This window comes from Pleurodeles waltl, chromosome 2_1 (assembly GCF_031143425.1).
Source record: "Pleurodeles waltl isolate 20211129_DDA chromosome 2_1, aPleWal1.hap1.20221129, whole genome shotgun sequence".
Taxonomy (NCBI): domain Eukaryota; kingdom Metazoa; phylum Chordata; class Amphibia; order Caudata; family Salamandridae; genus Pleurodeles; species Pleurodeles waltl.
The window spans coordinates 579,652,490-579,675,026 of record NC_090438.1 but is presented as its reverse complement, the minus strand read 5'-3'; the positions used below and the strand labels follow the sequence as shown (position 1 = coordinate 579,675,026).

Below are 22,537 nucleotides of genomic sequence, written 5' to 3'. Positions count from 1 at the left end.
GATACTTAAGATATTCAGAGGAGACTACATAGAAGACCTCCATTTAGCTCCCTTTGTGAAATCTAGAGAGTATGCTGCTCAAAACTAAAGCAATGTAAGTAGCGGAATAAGAGATTTACAGGGCTCCCCACTTACAGTGAAATTGAGGGGTTACATAACTCACTTTTCAATGAGGAATCTTTGAATACTACGAATTTCCTTCTAAATGAAATATAACCCACTGTAACGATTGCAGTTTAAAAAAAATACTCGGAGTGCTGATATTTAAAACCGTTATATAAAAAAAGACATTTGCAATTTTAAAAGACAAATATTTACAGAATTGTTTTCTCTTCTGATCATTGTACGAATCTCCCCTTTTGGTCGACATGACTATAAAGTTGAATAATTAAGCACACCAAACTTCAGCTCAGACGGCCATCAAACCAGATCAAAAATAACAAGCCTAGGTCTCACAGCTCACACCGTTGGCATTCCCTCTACAGGTTTCAGATAATTTAAAGTTAAGTACATAACTGTAGAAATTGGCAGGTATTTTTATATTTACGATGGTCTATTTACTGTTGATATTGAATGTATGGATTCTGAGATCTCTCGATCCTGCAGCTCAGGCACCAATGCCCCAAGAGTAATGACAATTATCCACAAGTGCTGTGCTCCTAATCATCTGGTTCAAGAGTGTGGCCATACTTCTATGTTCATGTTCATAGCACATAGGATGGTCCATTTTATTCTATAAATATGTATAATATTGCTTAATTCCAAAGACAAAACATGTTACAAATGTTTGGATATTTGGCTTGGAAAAAGTAACCGTTCTTCATATAAACAACTTCAAAATTCAAAGAAATGTACATATCTAAAAGGACAATTCAAATGTTAACATCAAACCACGCTTGGTTCTTGGAGAATTGGACAGAAAGAACACATTCCCTATGATCATGTGCACACCCCTTACTTACAGCCCTTTACCAAAAGGTCCTCCGCGAATCAAGGCACAAAGCCAATATTCAATGCGGAATGATTACCTTTAAGTCCCATAGAAGTCCGGAGAAATCACAGTCCCAGGCAGCATCACTTTTTCAGCCAAAGAAAGACAGTTTGATGGCATAAAAAAAATCTCTTGTGTATCTGAAAATGCTCAGATTTAAGCAATTCGGCTATTTCAAATGTAAACTATCATTATCTACATCAAAACAAAATATTTCCAGTTAATCTTTCCATATCACTGACTGAAAACACGTGGGCCATTATGCTCATCCAAGGACTGGGGGCAACTAGAACACTTTCCATCCTGTAAACGAATGTCTAAGTCCATCACTGTTGCGCTCCAGTTGCCTTAAGTAGCTTGGGACATGCGGTTCACAGCGGGTGGATACTGACACCATTAAATACTGAGCAGTGTGGGCCAACAGCTGCAGGTTTAGTGCTTCTCTTCATGCTGCTCCGTGAAGTCTTGTGTTGTAGACTGTGTGAAGGTTGACAGCCAGGAAGACATTGCCGACTTTGCACTTGTTAATGCACCACCCACTGAATGACCTACAGAGACAAAATAAAAGTACTCAATCCTGAACACAAGCATATTTCACAACACTGGGACCCATTCACAAAGGCATTTAGGTACAAAAATGAATACTGCCGTAGTACTCTTATTTATGCTTACATTCCTAAACGTTTCATAGAAATAGTAAAGACAGGTCTTTTTTGCACTTTAAGTGCTTTTGTGATTCGGTCTCAAAGTATGTAAGATGTACACGGCATGTGATCAATAATGAAATTATTATTTTTAATTTAGAAAAGTGCAAAACATACAGAGGTATAGTAGTACCTCATTTGATTAGAAAATCAAATAAAGGTGCAGAAAAAGCTACGAAGGGCTGCAGTGTCTATTTACCTCTTCCATCCTTGCTGCAAAGGTGAAGGAAGCTCAGGGCAGCAGTAGAAGGATCCAAGTGATACTCATGCTTGGAAACAGACTTCCCTACCCAGAGTACCCCATGAACACAGGAAATGAACCTGCTCCCTGTTTTCCTCAATATGCAACCCCTTACTACAGAAATGCTTGGCACAGCACATATTAAGAGGAAAGGCGGACCAAGAGGCTCCAGTCTCTGGGTCCCTACACTAGAGGGACCACCAGGAAGAGACCTGTGAAAGCACACACGTGGAGTAAGTTCACTACCCCACATTCACATGCCTACAGACAGCAAGCCTACATTTTTCTCCCATGACTTCAACAGCTAAGGAAGCACTTTAGTGATGCAGAGATACCAGGCACAACAAGTGCTAAACACAGGTTGGGGGTGGGTTTGTCTGCGATTATGAAGTAGAATACAGCACGCCATGATATTTAATTGCCAATTACCCCTGCATCAGCGACCGAAAATAAAACAAGCATCTTGCCGTCCATCTTTGGGAGTTTTGCCATTATACATGTTTACGGGCATATAAAATCTACCCAAATCTGCTGTTCCCTCGGTTGAGGCCACAGTCTAAACAAAGTGAATTGGCCAACATGCTGCATGTTTTGTGATGTGGGAGGAAGTTTTGGAATAGGTGTGCTACTTTATCTTGTCTGGCATTTTCTGTACTGACCTTAGCTGTAACCTGGCCAGAGCCCCAACGACCTGGCTGATGAACAAGTTAGTTTCCTTTGGTAACAAATTATCTGGTAGAGACATATTCTAGTTGCAGATTCCTGACCTTAGAATTTCACCCCAGGCATCAGTCTGGATCCAGAGATTTTTCTTTGTGCAGTACCCCTATGGCGTCCGTCAATGGCACCGTGGTTGTCAGATAGGACATCGGGGGTCTATACAGGCACCACTGCAGTACACTGACGTCAATTTATTTTCACGACTTTCCACAGCAGAAGCGTGGAGCCATGAAGAACACTGTCCCTGGTGCGCCAGTTCGCATAGCGGGGAGTTTGGGTGGGTCAGTAACAAATCTGCAACTAGAATATGTCTCTACCAGATAATTTGTTACCAAAGGTGAGTAACTTGTTTATCTGATAAGGACTTCTAGTTGCAGATTCCTTACCTTAGAATAGATACTCAAGAAATGCAATTCCCGGAGGAGGGTCTCCGAACCAAGATCGTACTAAGAAGCCCTGCAGGACCAAACGGGCCAAATACCATTCCCTTCGGACCCAATTGTCCCGGCAGTAGTGTTTGGTAAACATGTGCCAGGACGCCTATGTTGTTGCCTGGCAGATCTCCAGAACTGGAACTCTACAAACTAGCGCAGTAGTTGCAGCTGTTGCTCTAGTAGAGTGAGCATGTAAGTCCTCCAAGGATTACTTTTTAGCCAGTGCGTAGCACATTTCGATGCAGAGAACAGCCCATATAGAAATGGTTCTCTTCTGCACAGCCCAACCTTTCTTCAAACCCACATAACCCACAAAGAATTGATCATCCACCCATAACTCTTTGGTATGATCAAGATAGAACGCCAATGCTCTTTTTCCGTCCTGGTGGTGGAGTCTCTCTTATTTCTTGGAAGGATGTGTGGGTGCATAAAAAGGAGGCAGGGTCATGGACTGGCCTACATGAAAGGGCGTGACTACCTTAGGTAGAAAGGAAGCCCTGGTACGAAGCACCACCTTGTCAGGATGGATGGAGATGAAAGGTGGCTTTGAGGAAAGAGGCTGCAGCTCACTCACTCTGCGGGCAGAGGTGGTAGCTACAAGGAAGACTGTTTTCAGAATAAGCAGGTGAAGTGGGCAGTTGTGAAGTGGCTCAAAAGAAGCACAAATCAGAAAAGTAAGAACTAAGTTCATATCCCATTGGGGTTTTATGAACGGAGAAGGAGGAAACAGATGGCTAAGACCCTTAAGAAATCTTCCAACAATGGAAGATTTAAACAAGGAGAGTTGGTCAGGCAATCGGAGGAAGGCCGACATGGCAGACAAATAACACTTGAGAGTGTCCAGAGCAGAGCCCTGCTGGGCCAGAGAAAAACACAAACAAAAAAACCTCAGATAGAGGGGCAGAGAGGGTGTCAACTGAATTGTCTGTACACATGCCACAAATTTGTTCAATCAACAGGTGTATATCATTTTGGTGGTGGGACGCCTGGCTTCCAAGATAATGTTACAGACTTCTGCCAGAAGGTCAAAAGCTGTCAGCTGCCACCGCACAATATCTATGCAAGAAGGGGAAAACTGGACACGTTTGGGTGGAGAACCGTTTCCTGCTACTGTGACAGAAGATCCTCCAGAAGGGACAGTCTGATCGGAGGATCAATGGCTATGTTCAAGAGCTCTTGTGCACAGTCCGGAGCTACAAGAATGACTTGAACCCGGTCAATCTTGATCTTCTTGAAAACTCTGGGAAAAAGTGGTATTGGCCAAAAGGCGTGAAGGAGGACTGAGTTCCACTTGAGACGAAAAGCGTTGCAGAGCGACTGCCGCTTTGGAAACTCCAACGCACCAAACAGTTGTTATTCTGTGTTCTCTGCGGAGGTGAACAGATCTAACCAAGGCTTTCCCCACTGCTGAAAGAGACCTTGCACCACTTCTAGATGGAGACGCAATCCGTGATCGACCAGGCACTGATGGCTGAGTTTGTCTGCTCTGGCGTTCAGAGAACCCACCAGATGTTGAATCACCAGAGAGATATGCCCTGATGTTCCAGCTATGTCCAGAGGTGCAGAGCCCCCTTAGGAGAGCCTCCTTACAAAGGGTCCACAACCCCACCCCGCTTGTTGTACTACCATATGGGGGTGGTGTTGTCCGTGAACACCTGCACCCCTCTGAGAAAGGGAAGGAATGCTTTCAATGCTAGCCTGATCGCCCTGAGCTCCAAAAGACTGATATGGAGCTTGGGCTCTGCCAGAGACCAGACGCCTCTGATCTCCACCTCTCCCATGTGACCACCCCATCCCAGTGGTGATACATCTGTCACTAGGGTCAGATCTGGTTGGGGAAGGGAGAAGGGAGAAGGATCTGCCTCTGTCTCAATTGCGGTTCGAAAGCCCCCGCTGCAGATCTTGCACAGTGCCCTCCGAGATCAGGACCATGTCAGAGGAATTCCCCTGATGCTGCACCCACTGGAACTTCAGGTGTCACTGCAGAGCCCACATATGCCATCTGGCATGTGTCACTAGCAGGATGCAGGAGACTTTGAGGCCCAGCAGCCTCCTAGTCATTCTCAACGAAGTCCAGGATAGAGGCTGAAACATTGGTATCATAGCCTGAATATCCTGGACTTGCCGCTTGGGAGGATAGGCCCGAAACTCCACTGTGTCCAGAACAGCTCTAATGAAAAGGAGCATCAGGGAGGGAGTCAGGTATCGACATGTCTATAGTGAACTCCAGCAACTGCAGCAGGTGCTCCGTAGTCTGGAGGTGGGAGATGACAGACTGGGGCAAGCCCTCCTCCAATAGCCAGTTGTCGACTTAAGGGAAGACTGAAACCTCCAACCTGTGCAGATGAGCTGCAACCACTGCCATCAATTTGGTGAACACCCACGGTAAAGTGAAAAGCTTGTGACCTACCATGAACTGCAAGTAGCATTTGTGGGCAGGCAGGACAAGAATATGGAAATATGCATCCTGCAAGTCCAACGCTACCATCCAGTCTCCTGGGTCCAGGGAAGAAAGGACCTGAGCCAGAGTGAGCATTTTGAACTTCTCCTTTTTGAGGAAGAGATTGAGAGACTAAAGGTCTAGGATAGAGCGGAGGCCCTTGTTCTTCTTGGGCACCAGAAAGTATCAGGAATAACAACTACAACCTAATTCTGGCAGAGGGACCCTCTCTATGGCTCCCTTGGCCAAGAGAGCCGTAACCTCCTTCTAGAGAAGTGCCAGGTGATCCTCTGTCATCCGATTGTAGGATAGTGGCATAGATGGAGGGGTAGTCTTGAAAGGGATGAAGTAGCCCCTTCAGACTATTTTCAAAACCCACCTGTCTGACGTGATGTGTGCAAGCGGGGCAGGTGATGACGAATCCTGCTGTCGACTGGTCCCTGGTGGGGAAGCGTCAGAGTAGGAAGGTTTGGAGGCTAAGTTGGGGCCGAGGGAAGGAAGGCTTTTTAGACTCCCGGCTCCCTGATCCACACGAACGCTGTATCCTATGTCCCCAGCCAAGCAGGGTCTGGGAAGCATGCGCAGCACAGTGAATGGTGGAAAACAGATGCAGCGGTGCGCCCCTTCCGTAGCCACAAAATGGGTAAAAAGCAGACTGAGGGGGGTGAGTGACAGTTGATAGCCAAGGGACCGGGCCCTTAAAGTGCTTGAGCGCTGTTAAAAATGGGGTCTCTAATTGGCTGTCGGTTTGCACCATGTCCAAGTAGGAACCCTCACTCTAGTTAGGATAGGGGAGAAACCCAAATCAGATAACCCCTGCTCACCCCCTCGGAAGCTTGGCACAAGCAGTCAGGCTTATCTCAGAAGCAATGTGTAAAGCATTTGCACATAACACACAGTAATACTGTGAAAACACTATAAAAGGACACCACACCAGTTTTAAAAAATATAGCCAATACTTATCTGAGTAAAACAAGACCAAAACGAGAAAAATCCAACATACATTAATAAAGATGTGAATTTTACAAGAATTAACTTAAAAATACAGTTTCTTCAAGTTGATAGCTCCATCTGGGGCTATCATGGCGTCATGAACAACAAATCCAGCAGTTCAGGCTGGGTGCTACGTTGCAAGCCAGCTCCGGTGTTCAGAAGACCCGCAAACAGTCCTTGGAAATGTAGGGCGTTGTGATCCTCGCAATAAGAACTGGAGTGCAACATCACTGTTGTTGGTTCCAGAGGTCGGTCTGGGCGGGCGTAGGGCCTTTAAGTCGCATGAATTGCCGACTGAACTACAGGCTGTTGACGAAGTCAGGAGCGCTGGCGTGGATGGCGTCGGGGCTGCGGTGCGAAGCAGGATGATGCGATGTGAAGGGCCCACGGGACACGGTGCAGGCAGCGGATCGGTGACAGCATCCTGCGGCGTCCAGTGGGACCAGGACTGTGGTGTGAAGCGGGAGGTGTGGCATGCGGTGTCTCCAGGTCACGGTGCAGGCAGTGTCGCCGGTAGGCCCAAAGGGGCAGTGTGGCACGGGTTGGGCTCTGTGCGGTCCCCATGGATCGTGCTGCAGACAGGGGCGTCTGTTGACGACGCTGGAGTCGATTCGCTGGCGTCGGTGTACCAGGGCAGCGGTACGGGACAGGACAGTGCTTTGTGTATCTTACAAGCAGTGTCCACAGGCCAGGGTGCAAGCAGCGGCATCTGTGTAAGCATGGAGCATCGTCATCAGAGATGCCAAGGCTGCAGTGTGAGCAAGGCGATGCGGAGTGCAGGGCCACAGGTCACCGTGCAAGCAGCGGCTCTGTGACAGCGTCAGGTGGCGTTGTTTGTGAGACCAGGGTTGCGGTGCAATGTGGGGCACAGCTCCGTGTGGTGTCGCTAGGTCACGGTGCAGGCAGCAGCATCATTGATGGCGTTGCAGTGGTTTTTCATCTGTTGCAGCACAAAACACACAGTTCCCAGTATGTAGGCAGATGAAGCTGAAGGCTCCGATATCCCTGAGACTTTCAATAGGAGGCAAGCTCAGGTGTAAGTGTCTGCTCCTTCCTCCCCACTCTAGCCCAGGAGACTCATCAGGATATGCAGACTACACCCCAGCTCCCTTTGTGTCACTGTCTAGAGGGAATTCACAACAGCCCAACTGTAAGTTTGACCCAGACGTGAAATATACAAGCAGGCAGAGGCACAGAATAGTTTAAGCAAGAAAATGCCCACTTTCTAAAAGTGGAATTTTCAAACTGACAATCTAAAAAATTACTTTACTAAAAGGTGTATTTTTAGAGTTCAGAGACACCAAAATCCACTTCTCAGTCTGCTCCCAATGGGAAACTGAATTTAAGAGATATTTAAAGGCAGCCCCCATGTTAACCTATGACAGAGACATGCCTTGCAACAATGAAAACCATATTTGGCAGTATTTCACTGTTAGGACATGTACAAAACATCAGTACATGTCCTACCTTTAACACACACTGCAGCCTGCCCCTGGGGCTAGCTAGGGCCTACTGTAGGGGTGCCTTACATGTAGTAAAAGGGAAGATTTGGGCCTTACAAGTGGGTACACTTGCCAGGTTGAATTGGCAGTGCAAGACTGCACACACAGACACTGCAGTGGCAGGTCTGAGATGTGTTCACAGGGCTACTCATGTGGGTGGCATGATCAGTGCTGCAGGCCCACTTGTAGCATTTCATTTACAGGCCCTGGGCACCTCTGGTGTGCTTTACTAGGGACTTACCAGTAAATCAAATATGCCAATTATGGATAAACCAATCACCAATACAATTTACATTGGGAGCACTTGCACTTTAGCACCGATCTGCAGTGGTAAAGTGCGCACAAGACAATAAACTAGCAAAAACAAATCAGAAAAAAACAGGAGGAAGAAGGCGAAAAATTTGAGGATACCCCTGCAAAAAGGGCCATTTCAAACAAAGCGCCAAGCCTGCTTTTTCTCAGAAGAGACGGGTGCCATCAAAGGGCATGTCCATCCGTGTGGACTACCCAGTCCATAGGGTCTTCAAGCTGGTATTTTAGATGGTCAAGCCACCCCTCCATACTCTCACTGAACTCAAAACCATAAGAATAAGGATCAGGATCCAACATAGGGAGCAAGGTCCCCGCCTAAGTCGGAATCTACGTTAAGCCAATGAGTATGATATTGAGGAGCATCGACACCGGAACTGTCATTGGGGTAGGTCATAATGGTACCACTGACATCGGTTCGGATCCGGAAACCTGGGTGCCCCAAGTAGCCAAAGCCAGTGGCGTGGAACCTGAAGGGGTGACTCTGCCGACCCTGTGGGGCCGAAGGCGCTCTGACCGGGGCAGACTGCCCAAAGATGAGAAGCATGGCCCTGTAAAAATCCTTCAATTGGGCAGGTGTGGCTCCAGCTCCTGCAAATCCGAGGAGGGATGGAGCCGACCCAGAATAGGCTCCGAGGATGGAGGTCTACAGCGAAGATGATTCTTCTCCCACGTTGCGGCGTCCTACTGACGGGGTGAAGTCGAAGAATGCTTGTGCTTCTTCAACTTCTTGTGCTTACCCGAGTGTCCCAAACGATTTTTGAATGGGACGACGACAAGTGGTAAGGGCTCTGCGAGCGTTCTCAGGTCCTTCCTCTCGACCAAGACCTGGAGTGATGCGGAGCCCAGCACCTGGCCGCGAGTAGCTTTAGGGACTGCTCCCTCAAAGCCTTCGGGTTCATGGCCCAGCACTCAGAGCATGACTTCGGGTCGTGGTTGTGCTCCAAGCACCACAGACACATGAGGTGTGGATCCGTCATGGACATCTGGTGACAGTAGTCGCAGGGCTTGAAGCCGGTCTTCCGTGACGACATCCTAGGCACACCAAAAAGTCAAAAACTTCGACAAAAGGTGGAAAGGCTAGTCAAAAAGTGACTGTATGGGTAGCTCTCTTAGGAGCTGCCACAGAAAGAAAAGAATTGACCCAGCGTGCCAAGGTGGTGCCTATATACGACCCGCAACATCATATCCAGTGACCACTACGCCAATGACGGGCGCAGAGTCGACCAACGCCACCTAATGGCACTCTGGGTTACTGCTTGAAGAAAAATCTCTGGATCCAGACTGACACCTGAGGGGAAATTCTTAGGTAAGGATGTTTTTCTACTGAGGTTACTGCACTTTAAAGATAAGACTGCTGCAGAATCATAACAACCATGGGCCCAATTTATACATTGGCTGAGAGGGGAAACTCTGATGCAACAGTGACAGGGTTCACGCTCTGCCAACATAATGGTCCGCCTGCCCGATTTAAATGGGGGTGAACCATTGTTTGACGACATGTGAGGCTACTCCATCTCCGCCATGGTCAAACCCCTCTGACGGCCCAAAGGAGTAAGGACTGTTGGAGGTTAGGCTGTATGTCCACCCACCTAATTTAGACGCGCGGACATACGGCCATTTTTTAATGCCTGTCACCGCTAGGAAAAAGCTGGTGGTAAAGGACACTGAGAAGTACTCAATTAACCCATTACCTTGGGAGGAACCTCGTGCGGCGAGGGGTGAATTGTTTTTATTTATTTCCAAAAAGGACAACCCATTTTGGAATTTTCTTTTTGAAGGTAAAAAAATTGATACGTTTGATGTATGGCTCCGTCATGTTGGTGGAGCAGTCCATTAAACTTACAATCCAGTGAAAGGAACCCCCAGGATGGCGGTTCCTGTCAATGCTTGAATTGTCAGCTGGGCCAGCTGACATGTAAAAATTTGGCAGGCAGTACCTCCATCAGGACGACTGAGTAATTTACTCCGTCACCCTGGCAGAGGGCAGCCTGTCTGCCTAATATTAAATCAGACCCCATGTTTGTTCTCCTCCTTCGTTAGCCAGGTGATCTCATACCTGCTGGTGTCTTTAAACCATTCTCGAGGACCTTGTTTGTTTTTAATAGTTTCTATTAATAGTTACCATTAACACCTCATGACCCTCCCCTCTGACATGTCTGCAGGTCACTTTATTTTTCTCTGCTGTAATCGCAGTCTTTTTTTGTATTAGTACACTTTACTGGTAATTGTTATATTTACACAGAAAAGTGTGCAGCTTCAAGTACTAAACATATTTGTCTTGTTTTATTTTAGTGGCAGGCATTGTATAATCATCCAATATATTTTCCATGACACTGCAGTCACTGGATATACTTTTCATTGTACAGGGAGTGCAGAATTATTAGGCAAGTTGTATTTTTGAGGATTAATTTTATTATTGAACAACAACCATGTTCTCAATGAACCCAAAAAACTCATTAATATCAAAACTGAATATTTTTGGAAGTAGTTTTTAGTTTGTTTTTAGTTTTAGCTATGTTAGGGGGATATCTGTGTGTGCAGGTGACTATCACTGTGCATAATTATTAGGCAACTTAACAAAAAAAAAATATATACCCATTTCAATTATTTATCATTACCAGTGAAACCAATATGACATCTCAACATTCACAAATATACATTTCTGACATTCAAAAACAAAACAAATACAAATCAGTGACCAATATAGCCACCTTTCTTTGCAAGGACACTCCAAAGCCTGCCATCCATGGATTCTGTCAGTGTTTTGATCTGTTCACCATCAACATTGCGTGCAGCAGCAACCACAGCCTCCCAGACACTGTTCAGAGAGGTGTACTGTTTTCCCTCCTTGTAAATCTCACATTTGATGATGGACCACAGGTTCTCAATGGGGTTCAGATCAGGTGAACAAGGAGGCCATGTCATTAGATTTCCTTCTTTTATACCCTTTCTTGCCAGCCACGCTATGGAGTACTTGGACGCGTGTGATGGAGCATTGTCCTGCATGAAAATCATGTTTTTCTTGAAGGATGCAGACTTCTTCCTGTACCACTGCTTGAAGAAGGTGTCTTCCAGGAACTGGCAGTAGGACTGGGAGTTGAGCTTGACTCCATCCTCAACCCGAAAAGGCCCCACAAGCTCATCTTTGATGATACCAGCCCAAACCAGTACTCCACCTCCACCTTGCTGGCTTCTGAGTCGGACTGGAGCTCTCTGCCCTTTACCAATCCAGCCACGGGCCCATCCATCTGGCCCATCAAGACTCACTCTCATTTCATCAGTCCATAAAACCTTAGAAAAATCAGTCTTGAGATATTTCTTGGCCCAGTCTTGACGTTTCAGCTTGTGTGTCTTGTTCAGTGGTGGTCGTCTTTCAGCCTTTCTTACCTTGGCCATGTCTCTGAGTATTGCACACCTTGTGCTTTTGGGCACTCCAGTGATGTTGCAGCTCTGAAATATGGCCAAACTGGTGGCAAGTGGCATCGTTGCAGCTGCACGCTTGACTTTTCTCAGTTCATGGGCAGTTATTTTGCGCCTTGGTTTTTCCACACGCTTCTTGCGACCCTGTTGACTATTTTGAATGAAACGCTTGATTGTTCGATGATCACGCTTCAGAAGCTTTGCAATTTTAAGAGTGCTGCATCCCTCTGCAAGATATCTCACTATTTTTGACTTTTCTGAGCCTGTCAAGTCCTTCTTTTGACCCATTTTGCCAAAGGAAAGGAAGTTGCCTAATAATTATGCACACCTGATATAGGGTGTTGATGTCATTAGACCACACCCCTTCTCATTACAGAGATGCACATCCTAATATGCTTAATTGGTAGTAGGCTTTCGAGCCTATACAGCTTGGAGTAAGACAACATGCATAAAGAGGATGATGTGGTCAAAATACTCATTTGCCTATTAATTCTGCACTCCCTGTATACCATCAACAGAGGTATTATTGTCAAAGAAACAATCTCAATTAAGGAGAAAAGTCTGGTATGGAAGAAGGTGTATTTTATGCATTTTATGATGAAATTGTAAGTAACACGAGAACTGGGAATATTGTGGGTGAATACTTCCTTCAGCTTTTCACAATTTTGTATGGTTTCCATCCCATATGCCTATTAGTTTTGAGATATGAATATGGCCCCACTGTTGAGTGAGAAAGTCACGATCCCTGCAATAATTGGGTGACCGATGTAGACCTATCATACCAAATTATCCACTTGAGCACCCTACATCATTATCCCAGGTTGATCCTGATGACTCTGGGTAATCCGTGGGGTTCATGAACACCGCACGGTAGGCCCAGTACACTGAGTCACTCAAAGAGGTCCACTTTGAGCTGGTTCGGCTCTGTCTCCAAAGAGCCATAGAGAGAGACAATAACCGAGCACCCCAATAAAAAAGCTGGATATCTGCTGAGCCTAAGCACTCCATTGTAAAATGTCAGCACAAATTGTTAAAGGATACTCTGAGCTGACCACCAGGCCATAGGAAAGTGCAGATCTGAGTGCATAATGTAGCAAGCCTGATTGGATCTCCTACAAGGAGTTCTGTAGCATGTAAAGTAGTCCAGGTTGCACAATGATTTCAGATAGGATCACCTTATCGATATAGGGAGTGGAAAAGTATTCCAACCTATATTTAACCTCAATCCAGTCTGCAACAGGGACTATTTTGAGGTCCTAACACCTTTATCAAGATGTGAATGCCCAGACATGTTCCGACTGGGTGTGCATCTTCATTTACGAGTTGAATGCCAGCTTCAGTCTTGCCAAAACCATTTAAAAAAATATATATTTTATTACATTTTCAGCATTTATCAAATAAGCATATTTATTATTGCAGCGACACTGTCAAAACCATTGTCAATAAAGTTGCCCTCTTTTCATTTTATTCTGGATCTTGGTTTGAGAATAAACACTCTGCAAATAAGCCTTAGCACTGGAGGATATCTGTGTGCCAACATTTAATGCAAACCGATCGCACACCCCTTCAATATTGCATTATAGCAAGGCAATTCCACACCGTGCGATTAAAGTCGCCATCATTTTGGAACACTTAAAGCAGTTACTTCTACTTGTGTTACCTACTGTGTTCAGTATTACTGGTGTTGAGTTAGGATGACCAACTGGCATGGGTGCAAATTCAGGATGGTGAGTGTAAAAATTAAGGACAAAGGGTCAAAATTCAGGACAAAAATTCAGGACAGAAGGTCAAAATTCAGGACAAATTTTCTGGACATTAGGTAAGTCTTACAGGCCCAGAGGAGGTTGTACAATAGTATATAAGTGAATAGACAAGCAACCTAAGTACAAGTCAAAATAAGTTTATATTAGGATACAAAGTAGTACAGCAGACCAAGCAAAATTTGACCACTGATGTGAGTGACAGAGGATTTTGGCCCCTTAATATGACTGCTAGTACATGGACTCACAGGTAGTATCAATCTTAGTTTTAGTGCTGGTTTATGAAATTGTACTTTTTTCTCAGAACTTACACACTTCAGAAGTTCTTTGTTCCAGAGAGTAAACTGGTAGAAGTCTGCGCATGATTGAGAAATGGCTGTGTACAAAAACAATTCTGCATGCGATGCAGACACCCTTGCACCATGGCGCGAGGATGCCGCCACTGGTGCTAGCAGCCCATTGTGCACCAGCACAGGAGGAAAGGACAGGACGGCACCATATTGCATAAATCCTGCCCTTTCACACTGAAGAAGACTTGCGGTGTGGCCCTACACCAAGTACTCATGAATAAGCCCTACAGTCAACAATGAGACAGCATGCTAGACAGACTAAACCTCTGGACATTAGACAAGTCACCTCCCAACCTTATGAGGCAACATAAAACTGGTGGCATGGGAAGCCATGAAACAGCAGCATTTTATGTTAGCAGTGCAAAAAACAAAGCAGAAGCTTTAATGCCATCAAAATAGCACTTCGAGAAAAAGTCCTGAAATACATGCCGATGATCACAGCTCAACGGAAGGTGATAGCAGCATGATAGCAGCAGGTAAAACTTGGCATTTGATACATCAGAAGAGGAACTGAATACGGATGGCAGACAGTAGAATCCATGAAGGGAGCTCCACACCAATGTTCAAACCACAAAGAGCAATGGCTAAAGACTGACACAGTTAACAAAAAAAGATGGCAGATGATCATGGAAAGGTGACAGCAGCCTTCACAGAATGGCGAATGCTAATACAGCCAAAGCAGAGTGAACATTAAGAGTGGCAAACACACAGACATACAATACATTTACTGGGTGACCAGAAGATCTATGTATTAAAACAGGCTCTGAGCTGTGCTGAATGCTACCAAGTGTAGATACCAAGGCTAGTACCATTGTCATAACAGAAAAATATAATGTAAGCAAACAAAAGTTGATTGGTCACTAGGATAAATTCTTATCCCTGCTATAGCTCAGTTAAACCATTGTCTGTGTGTCTAAATCACTGCCAGACTTTGAACCTTTAAAACGATAGGAAAGTACTCACAGCAATGAGTCCCTGCATAAAGGGGGGTAGATTAGCGCTTAATGTGGTAAAATATAAATGCAATCACCCAAAACGTTTTTGAGTCTGCCACTAGCACTGCTGAGTGCCACACACCCCACTTACAAAGACTGCCTCATAATATTGCCACCTCATGTCTGTTTCTTAAACCATCAAACGCTGCCTGTTTCTTTATTTCACTTGTGCAGGTGTTTTTCATCCCTGCTTTCTCCATTGTCTCTGATTTGGATGGGCCCTTTAGCATCAGCTGAGGAGGCTGCATTGAGATGGGTCACAGGGCTCACAGCTTGGAAGATCTTGCAGGTCAGGGCCGGCTTTAGGGTGGTGCGACCAGTGCCCTCGCACTGGGCGCTGACTTTGGTTAGGGGCGCTGTGCTTGCAGATATATATATATATATGTATATATATATATATATTTTTTTTTTTTAAAGCATCTGCTGTGCCATTCCTTGCCTTAGCAGTTTTCAGGCAACAATAAATAAATAAATATGTCAAGATAACGCTGGTGTTGTTCTGCCTGGAGAAAGATCAGAGTTTTCTCTAGTGGAAGTTTAAGGTAGCAGAGAGGGTTACATTACGCAGAGGGTTAAAATGCCTGCCTGCTGCAAAGAACGTGTACCATGCAGATGACAAAGTGCCTATAATGCAAACAGGTCAGACGGTTACTACTTTTGTCAGAGAGGTCCTTTTTTTACTTACAGTTTACATGAAAAAAAAATCCTAATATAGAACAGTAGGTTATTAGCGGTCATCAAAGCACTGCATGCATACAGCAAGGCACAGATTAGAGTTGTGAGTACAACATCAAAGTTAAAAAAAAAGGCGTTGTACAGAGCGAGTTTTGTTTACAAGTTTTGCGCTGTTATCAGTAAAAATCCCTATTGATTAAACACTAACATAATTTGGTAAATTCTCTCTGATGCCTCTAGATGGCAGTGTCTAATTCTAAATGCTGAAAACAATCATTAAATGGTGCTTGATGACAGCGAGCCTTAGAACCTGTTAGATAAAAATGAAATGGTGCTGGTTGTGCCGAAGCATGTGCGAGGCCAGCCTTTGTCAATAATTACAGACAAATGGTGTCCGTTGAGGCAGTAGTCACAGACAACAGACCGAAGTCCAAAATTAGAGACTATCCGTGAAATTATGGACGGTTGGTCACCCTCTGTTGAGTATGCCCCAAATATAATGTTGAACTGTCAGTTTACATCCAGCATTACGATCTCCATGTGCCACTTGTAGGAAAGTTTTTGGCATGGTTACCCCTCCACTTTTTGTTTGATGTTGATGCCAACTTGACCGAGTGTTTGCTGGGACTCTGCTAACCAGGCCCCAGCACCAGTGTTCTTTCTCTAAACTATACCATTGCTTCCACAATTGGCACACCCCTGGCACACAGCAATGTCCCTTGTAAAAGGTATAAGTGGTACCAAGGGCCCTGGGGCTAGGGAGGGTCCCTAAGGGCTGCAGTATGTATTATTTCACCCTACGGGACCCTTCACCAAACACATGCACACTGCCATTGCAGTTTAAGTGAGCTGGTGGGGAGACAAAGGTAAATTTGACATGGCATCCCTCTCTGCCTGTATGCCCACAAAACATGCCTGTGGCATAGGTAGGTCACCCCTCTAGCAGGCCATACAACCCCAAGGCAGGGTGCACCATACTACAGGTGAGGGCATAGCTGAATGAGCAATATGCCCCACAGTGTCTAAGTCCATTCTTAGACATTTTAAGTGCAGTGTGGCCATACTGAGTTCATGGGTTGGGAGTTTGTCAATACGAACTCCACAGCTCCATGATGGCTTCACTGAAGACTGGGAAGTTTGGTATCAAACTTCTCAGCTCAATAAACCCACACTGATGCCACTGTTGGATTAAATGAAAAATGCACACAGAGGGCATCTTAGAGATGTCCCCTTTATCTCACCCAACCCTTTAGTGTAAGGCTGAATGGTCTGTTCCTGATGCCATTAACAGAGACGTTTCTGACCCCATGGGATGTGCTCTGGGGGGTCAGGAACAAAGCCTGCTCTGGGCGCCCTCCACAAAGAAAGGGAGTGGTAGCCACCCTCAGGGGCAGTAGCCATTGGCTACTGCCCTCTGACCCCTGTCCTAAATCTAGTATTTAGGGGCACTCCTGAACCTTGCTCTTCAGATTGCTGGCGACCTCAAGAAGAAGAAGAAGGAGGAGGACTGAAGAGCCGACCCCAGCAGTGAAGACTCCAGACGACAGCTGACTTGGCCCCAGCCCTACCAGCCTGTCTGCAGCTTCAAGACTCCTGCTACAAAAAGGTGACGCATCCTGCCAGGACCAGTGACTGCTACAATCCCCCAGAGGACTGCCTGCCCACCGGAGGACCCTGAACTCACAAGCACAGCAGCCCTGTCCACAAGAAACACACAAGGAGGACTCCAGAACCATCCCGGATCTGTGAACCCTGCCCACTCTGCACCCGACGCCCACGGCCCGAGTCCAGGTGGCCCATTGGTCCAGAGAAGGTCCCCAAGTGATTCCGACCTCGAGTTCAGCCTGGTTGACCCGTCCTGGCCAACAAGACAACACCTGCTGCCTAAATCCAGAGGACACATCCCACCCCCACCCCCGACCACAACCGGATCCGACAAAGATTCACAGTGCATCTGCAGCCCCCTGGCCTTGGGGAATCTGACCGACAGTCCAGCAACATCCAGTGGGCTCCTCTTCTACTTGTCCAGCCTTTGGTTTTCCACAGCTGACTCCCTGGACCCAGCCTGCAGCATCTTGGTCACCACTGGTGGGTTCCCCCACTGAAAAGCATTGGGCACCCGATCCTGTGTTTGCACCCTGCTGACCCTGTGCCACTGAGGATATGCATTTGGTGCTGACCTATGGCCCCCTCGGTGCTCATCTAAACCCCCCCAGGTCTGTGCCCTGAATTTGCAGGTAGTTACCTGTAACCTGTTTCTTTCCAAGTGCCCATAGTCTCCATTAAAAACCCGATGCCAACTTTGACCTCTGCATTCAGCCGGCCCTGTGTTGCTGGTGGTGTGCTTTTGGGGTGAACTCAAACCTTGACCTATGGACATCCTATCCACCCAAGACTGGGATCATAAGTTGAGTACTTACCTGTAAACTTTGTTAACACTTTCCTCCCCTAGGACTGCATTGCTTCCTATGAGAAATTACACCAAGTGTCTACTTTTGAAATTAAAAAGTGTTACTTGTAAACTGGTTTATCTGCAAAACCTAAACAAAGTGCATTTGATATTTAAGCTTGATACAAACTTACAACTGCACTTACCTGCAACAAAGATCCTTTGGGTTCTAGAATTTAAGTAACAAAGTATATTTTTTCTATATAAAAACATTAGTCTGAACTTAGCCATTAAGTGTGTGCCTCATTCCTGACTGTGTACACAACAAATGATCTGCAGTACTCTCTGATAAGCCCAACTGCTCAACCACACTACCACAAAAGAGAGCATTAGTATTATCTACTTTAGCCTCTGGGGAACCCCTGGTCTCTGTGCACACTATACCTCACTTTGGTATAGTATATACAGAGCCAGCTTCCTACATTGGTGGATCAGGGGTGGGGTCTACGACTTTGCATTTGCTGGACTACTCAGCCAACATCTGATCACAACACAACTAAGTTCCAAAATTGTCTTTAGATTCAATTGATTTTTGAAATGACAATTTGTTCTACATTTTTAAAAGTCCTGCTAGGGCCTTTGTTAAGTCCCCTTTAGCATTTCTTTTTAAGTCTTAAAAGTTACCATAGTTAGGGGTAAGGAGCTGGAAGTAGTTTTAGTTCCTAAAAGAAATCCCCAAACTTAGTAACATAATGAGCAGCTCAGAGGACATGGTGGTGGAACTCGACCTGACTCTTTACCAAGAAGTCTCTCTGTGGTCTAAAAAAGATTAAAATTCATTCCAACCCTACAGAGAATCAGCTCCAGGAGCTCTTGACAGAGTATGCAAAGGAACACCCACCTGAAGAGGATGATCCCCTCTCAGATGGGAAAGAAGTTAGGGATCAGGAGGTTGATCTCCCTCCTCCTAACCTAACTACGGAGGACAGGGCGTCAGTGCCGTTGACTCCAAGGATAGTGCTCACAGGATCTGGGTCGCTCACAGGGGAGTCTAGTTCCTCTGGGAACAGTGAGGGCAGCCACAGTGAAAAGGACCTCCTATTAGCAAGGATGGCCAAAGTCTAGCTTTGGAGAGGCAGCTCCTGGCTATAGAGAGAGAGAGAGAGCATAAATGGGCCTAATACCCATTCATGGTGGCAGCAGCATAATACCTAGGGACAGAGAGCAATATTATGACCCTAAAATTCCCAAAGGGATTGTCCCCAAGTATGGGGAAGGTGATGAAATCACCAAATGGTTCACAGCCTTTGAGAGGGCTTGTGGAATGAGAGAAGTGAAAAAGTCTCACTGGGGAGCTCTCCTTTGGGAACTGTTCACTGGTAAGGGTAGGGATAAACTCCTCACACTCACCGGAACAGATGATGAGACCTATATAAAGGCTACCCTAATTGAGGGCTTTGGACTCACCACTGAAGAGTGTAGAATTAGGTTCAGGGGGGTTCACACAACCTTGAGCCATTCCTGGGTTGATTTCATAGACTACTCAGTGAAAACACTAGATGGTTGGTTAACTGGAAGTGAAGTGCACAACTATGTTGGGCTTTATACTTTGTTTATGAAAGAACATATTTTAAGTAACTGCTTCAATGAAACATTGCATCAATATCTGGTAGATTCAATTTTTCCCTAAGAATTGGGAAAGAAGGCAGACCACTGGGGGTGACCAAAAAAAAGGGTTACAAAGCTTCCTCAGAGGAAGGGTGGTTATACACCTAAGGTTAAAAATAAAGAGTCTTCTAAAGGCCTCCAGTGCTCTCCTCAGGAGGGTGGACCCCGAACCTCTTCACCATCCACACATGGGTACAAAGGTAAAAACATTGATCCCAAACAGACCTGGTGTTGCAACTGTAGGCAGAATGGACACCAAACTGGAGACTTGGCCTGTCCCAAAATGAAACCCCCTTTTACTGCACCAGCTAGCGTTGGTATAGTCAGCCTCCAAGTGGGATCAACAGTGTGCCAAGAGCAAATCAGAGTTCACACTGAAGCTATTTTAGTCTCTGAGGGTGAGGTAGATGTTGCCACTCTTGCTGTCTGGCCCCCTAATATGAACACATATAGACAGCATCCCTTGATTAATGGGACTAGAGTAGAAGCCCTGAGGGATACAGGTGCCAGTGTCACCAAGGTTACAGAAACACTGTTTTCCCCAGGGCGGTAACATATTCAGTTACCAATGCTGATAATGTAACTAAGGTCCATCCCATGGCTATGGTGACCTTAGAGTGGGGAGGGGTTACTGACTGGCCTGAGACAGGTAGTGGTCTCTTCTGAAATAACAGTTGAATGTCTGCTAGGGAATGTGACCTTAAGTCGTCAGCATGGGCGGAGGTAGAACTCAAAACGATAGATGGCCCTGGGGCCCAATGTAAAATAGGACTGGGGAGGTGGTGGTTCCCAGGGCTGTGGAGCGGTCGCGTGGCCCCCATGCACTGTATCTGATTGAAGCCCAGGGAGGTGGCAGCACGAGAGCCGCCACCCCCTCCCCCCCCACATTATATCTGATTAAAGCCCCAGGGAGGTGGCGGTCCCCGGGGGTGCTGCGTGCCTCCCCCTGCAATTCAGTATAATTAAAGCGCCGGGGAAGTGGTGGTCCCCAAGGCATCAAAATGCCCTAGGAGGAGGGGGGGGGGGGGTGTGCACCCCTTCCTTTATTTGAATAAGTGCCTGACCCACATGGGGCTTCACAAAAACAAATGCGGGAGCCACCACTTGTTTTCATTTTAGGCCATAAATTCATGACAAATTTTCATCCATTTATTTATTTATTTTTTAAGTGCTTTTTTGCTCTGGTGGGTCCCTCTTAGCACCAGAAATAAGGGGTCAGGGTGTCCCTATTCTGGCTCCTATTATTTCTTTCTCACTTTTTTTCTGGGACTCGGCTGAGGCCGAGTCCCAAGATGGCTGCCAACACTTCCTGGTTTGAAGTGTAGGCAGCCAACCAGAGCCCTGCAGCTCTGTGCACAAGCTCTTCATATTCGCCAAGTCATTTGGGAGGGTCCGTGGCCCTAGATATACAAATTTATTTTCCCTTTAAAATCTCAAAAACTACTGAAGGGATTCACACTAAATAACTAAAAGCACAATCTGTGGAACACAATCTAGCTTTTTGCTAAATTTGGTGTAATTCAGTCCAGCAGTTTGGGCTGTAGTTGTGTTCAAAACTCCTATGGGAATTAACATGGGAGACACACGTTCACCCCTGCCCCTCCCCCCACCCCCTTTTTCTCGGCCTCCGCTTGATGGGTCACCCCGAAACTTCCAATGCCCAACAAGAATCACTGGCACACTTGTTTTGGAAAGCTTCGTGAAGATTTGCCAAACAGTGCCAAAGATATAGGCAAGACAAAAAACATTTTTCTATGGAAACATGGTCCTAACAATAACTACCTAGTGGTGACATTTTTAGGGTGGGTATGGGTTTTTGGGTGGCAAGGGTATTTTTAACATTTAGGGTGGGTATGAGCTTTTGGGTGGTAAGGACATTTTAGGTTTTAGTGTGAGTATGGGTGTGAGTTTAAAGGGGGTATGGGTTTTATATATATATATATATATATATATATATATATATATATATATATATATATGTATAGTATGCATCTGTGTGTATGTATATGCACACCCATATGTGTGTGTGTGTGTATATATATATATATATATATATATATATATATATATATATATTTTTGTTTTTTACTTCAAAATAAATGTGCAGCACTTCAAAAGACTTTCTATCCATATTTAATGGACACCAGATGGTGATGGTTTGCTCTGGTGACTATTAAATATGGATAGAAAGTATTTTGGAGTGCTGCGCATTTATTTCAAAGTACATTAATTGCAGGGAAAAGGTCCGTCCCGACACAGGCACCTTTACAGCATAATTTTCGTTGTAAAGGCATGCATGGTAAAAATGTTCGTTGTGAAGGAATGCGTGGTATAAACTCAATCATTGTAATGATGGCGGGGTGAATGCTTGTGTGGTAACGGCATGCGTGGCTCCGTCATACAACCCAAAAAAGAGAGCCCTGGATACTGATTGTGTCCTTTGGTGTAGCAAGGGTATCATGGGCCCTAATAAAGCAAGAAATAGCATTCCCTCTCACCCTCCTTGCGCTTGGCGTTAAGAGATAGCCATACCTGGGGTGCAGGGTCAAACCCCTGTGAGCCAATACCTAGGCTGCTGATCATGAGTCTCAGGGCACCTCATCCTCCATGCATTTCTTTTCTCCTCTCTATCTCCATCCCTCTTTCATCTCTTCACCGCCTTATACTTTCTCTCCCTTGTTTTCCATCACCTAAAATTGTGTCTGTCTCATTCCCTCTTCTCACATTTTTCTCATGGGAGTGCTCCTTTTATCTTTCCATTGTTTCTATTTTCATAACCCCCCAAGCCCACTTCTCACTCTCCTCTCTCTTGGGATCCTAATATTCTCTCTCCCCAACCTCTATATAAATCCCATGCCCTCTCTATGCTTTACCTCCCTTTCTTCTTCATATATTTATATCTTGTCTTCTTCCTCACTCACCTCTCCTTTTCCCTCTTTCATT

At 45.6% G+C, this 22,537-nt stretch overlaps 1 protein-coding gene across 1 annotated transcript in view; it reads right to left on the bottom strand.

The window, feature by feature from the left end:
- Positions 1 to 259: 259 nt before the first annotated feature.
- The window catches only part of AVL9 (AVL9 cell migration associated), a 384,424-nt gene continuing 362,146 nt past the window's right edge, over positions 260 to 22,537 (bottom strand). Inside the window, exon 16 of the mRNA XM_069215405.1 lies at positions 260 to 1,539. Within this exon, the coding sequence (XP_069071506.1) occupies positions 1,424 to 1,539 (116 nt within the window). The 3' untranslated portion in view covers positions 260 to 1,423. The remainder of the gene's footprint in view (positions 1,540 to 22,537) is intronic.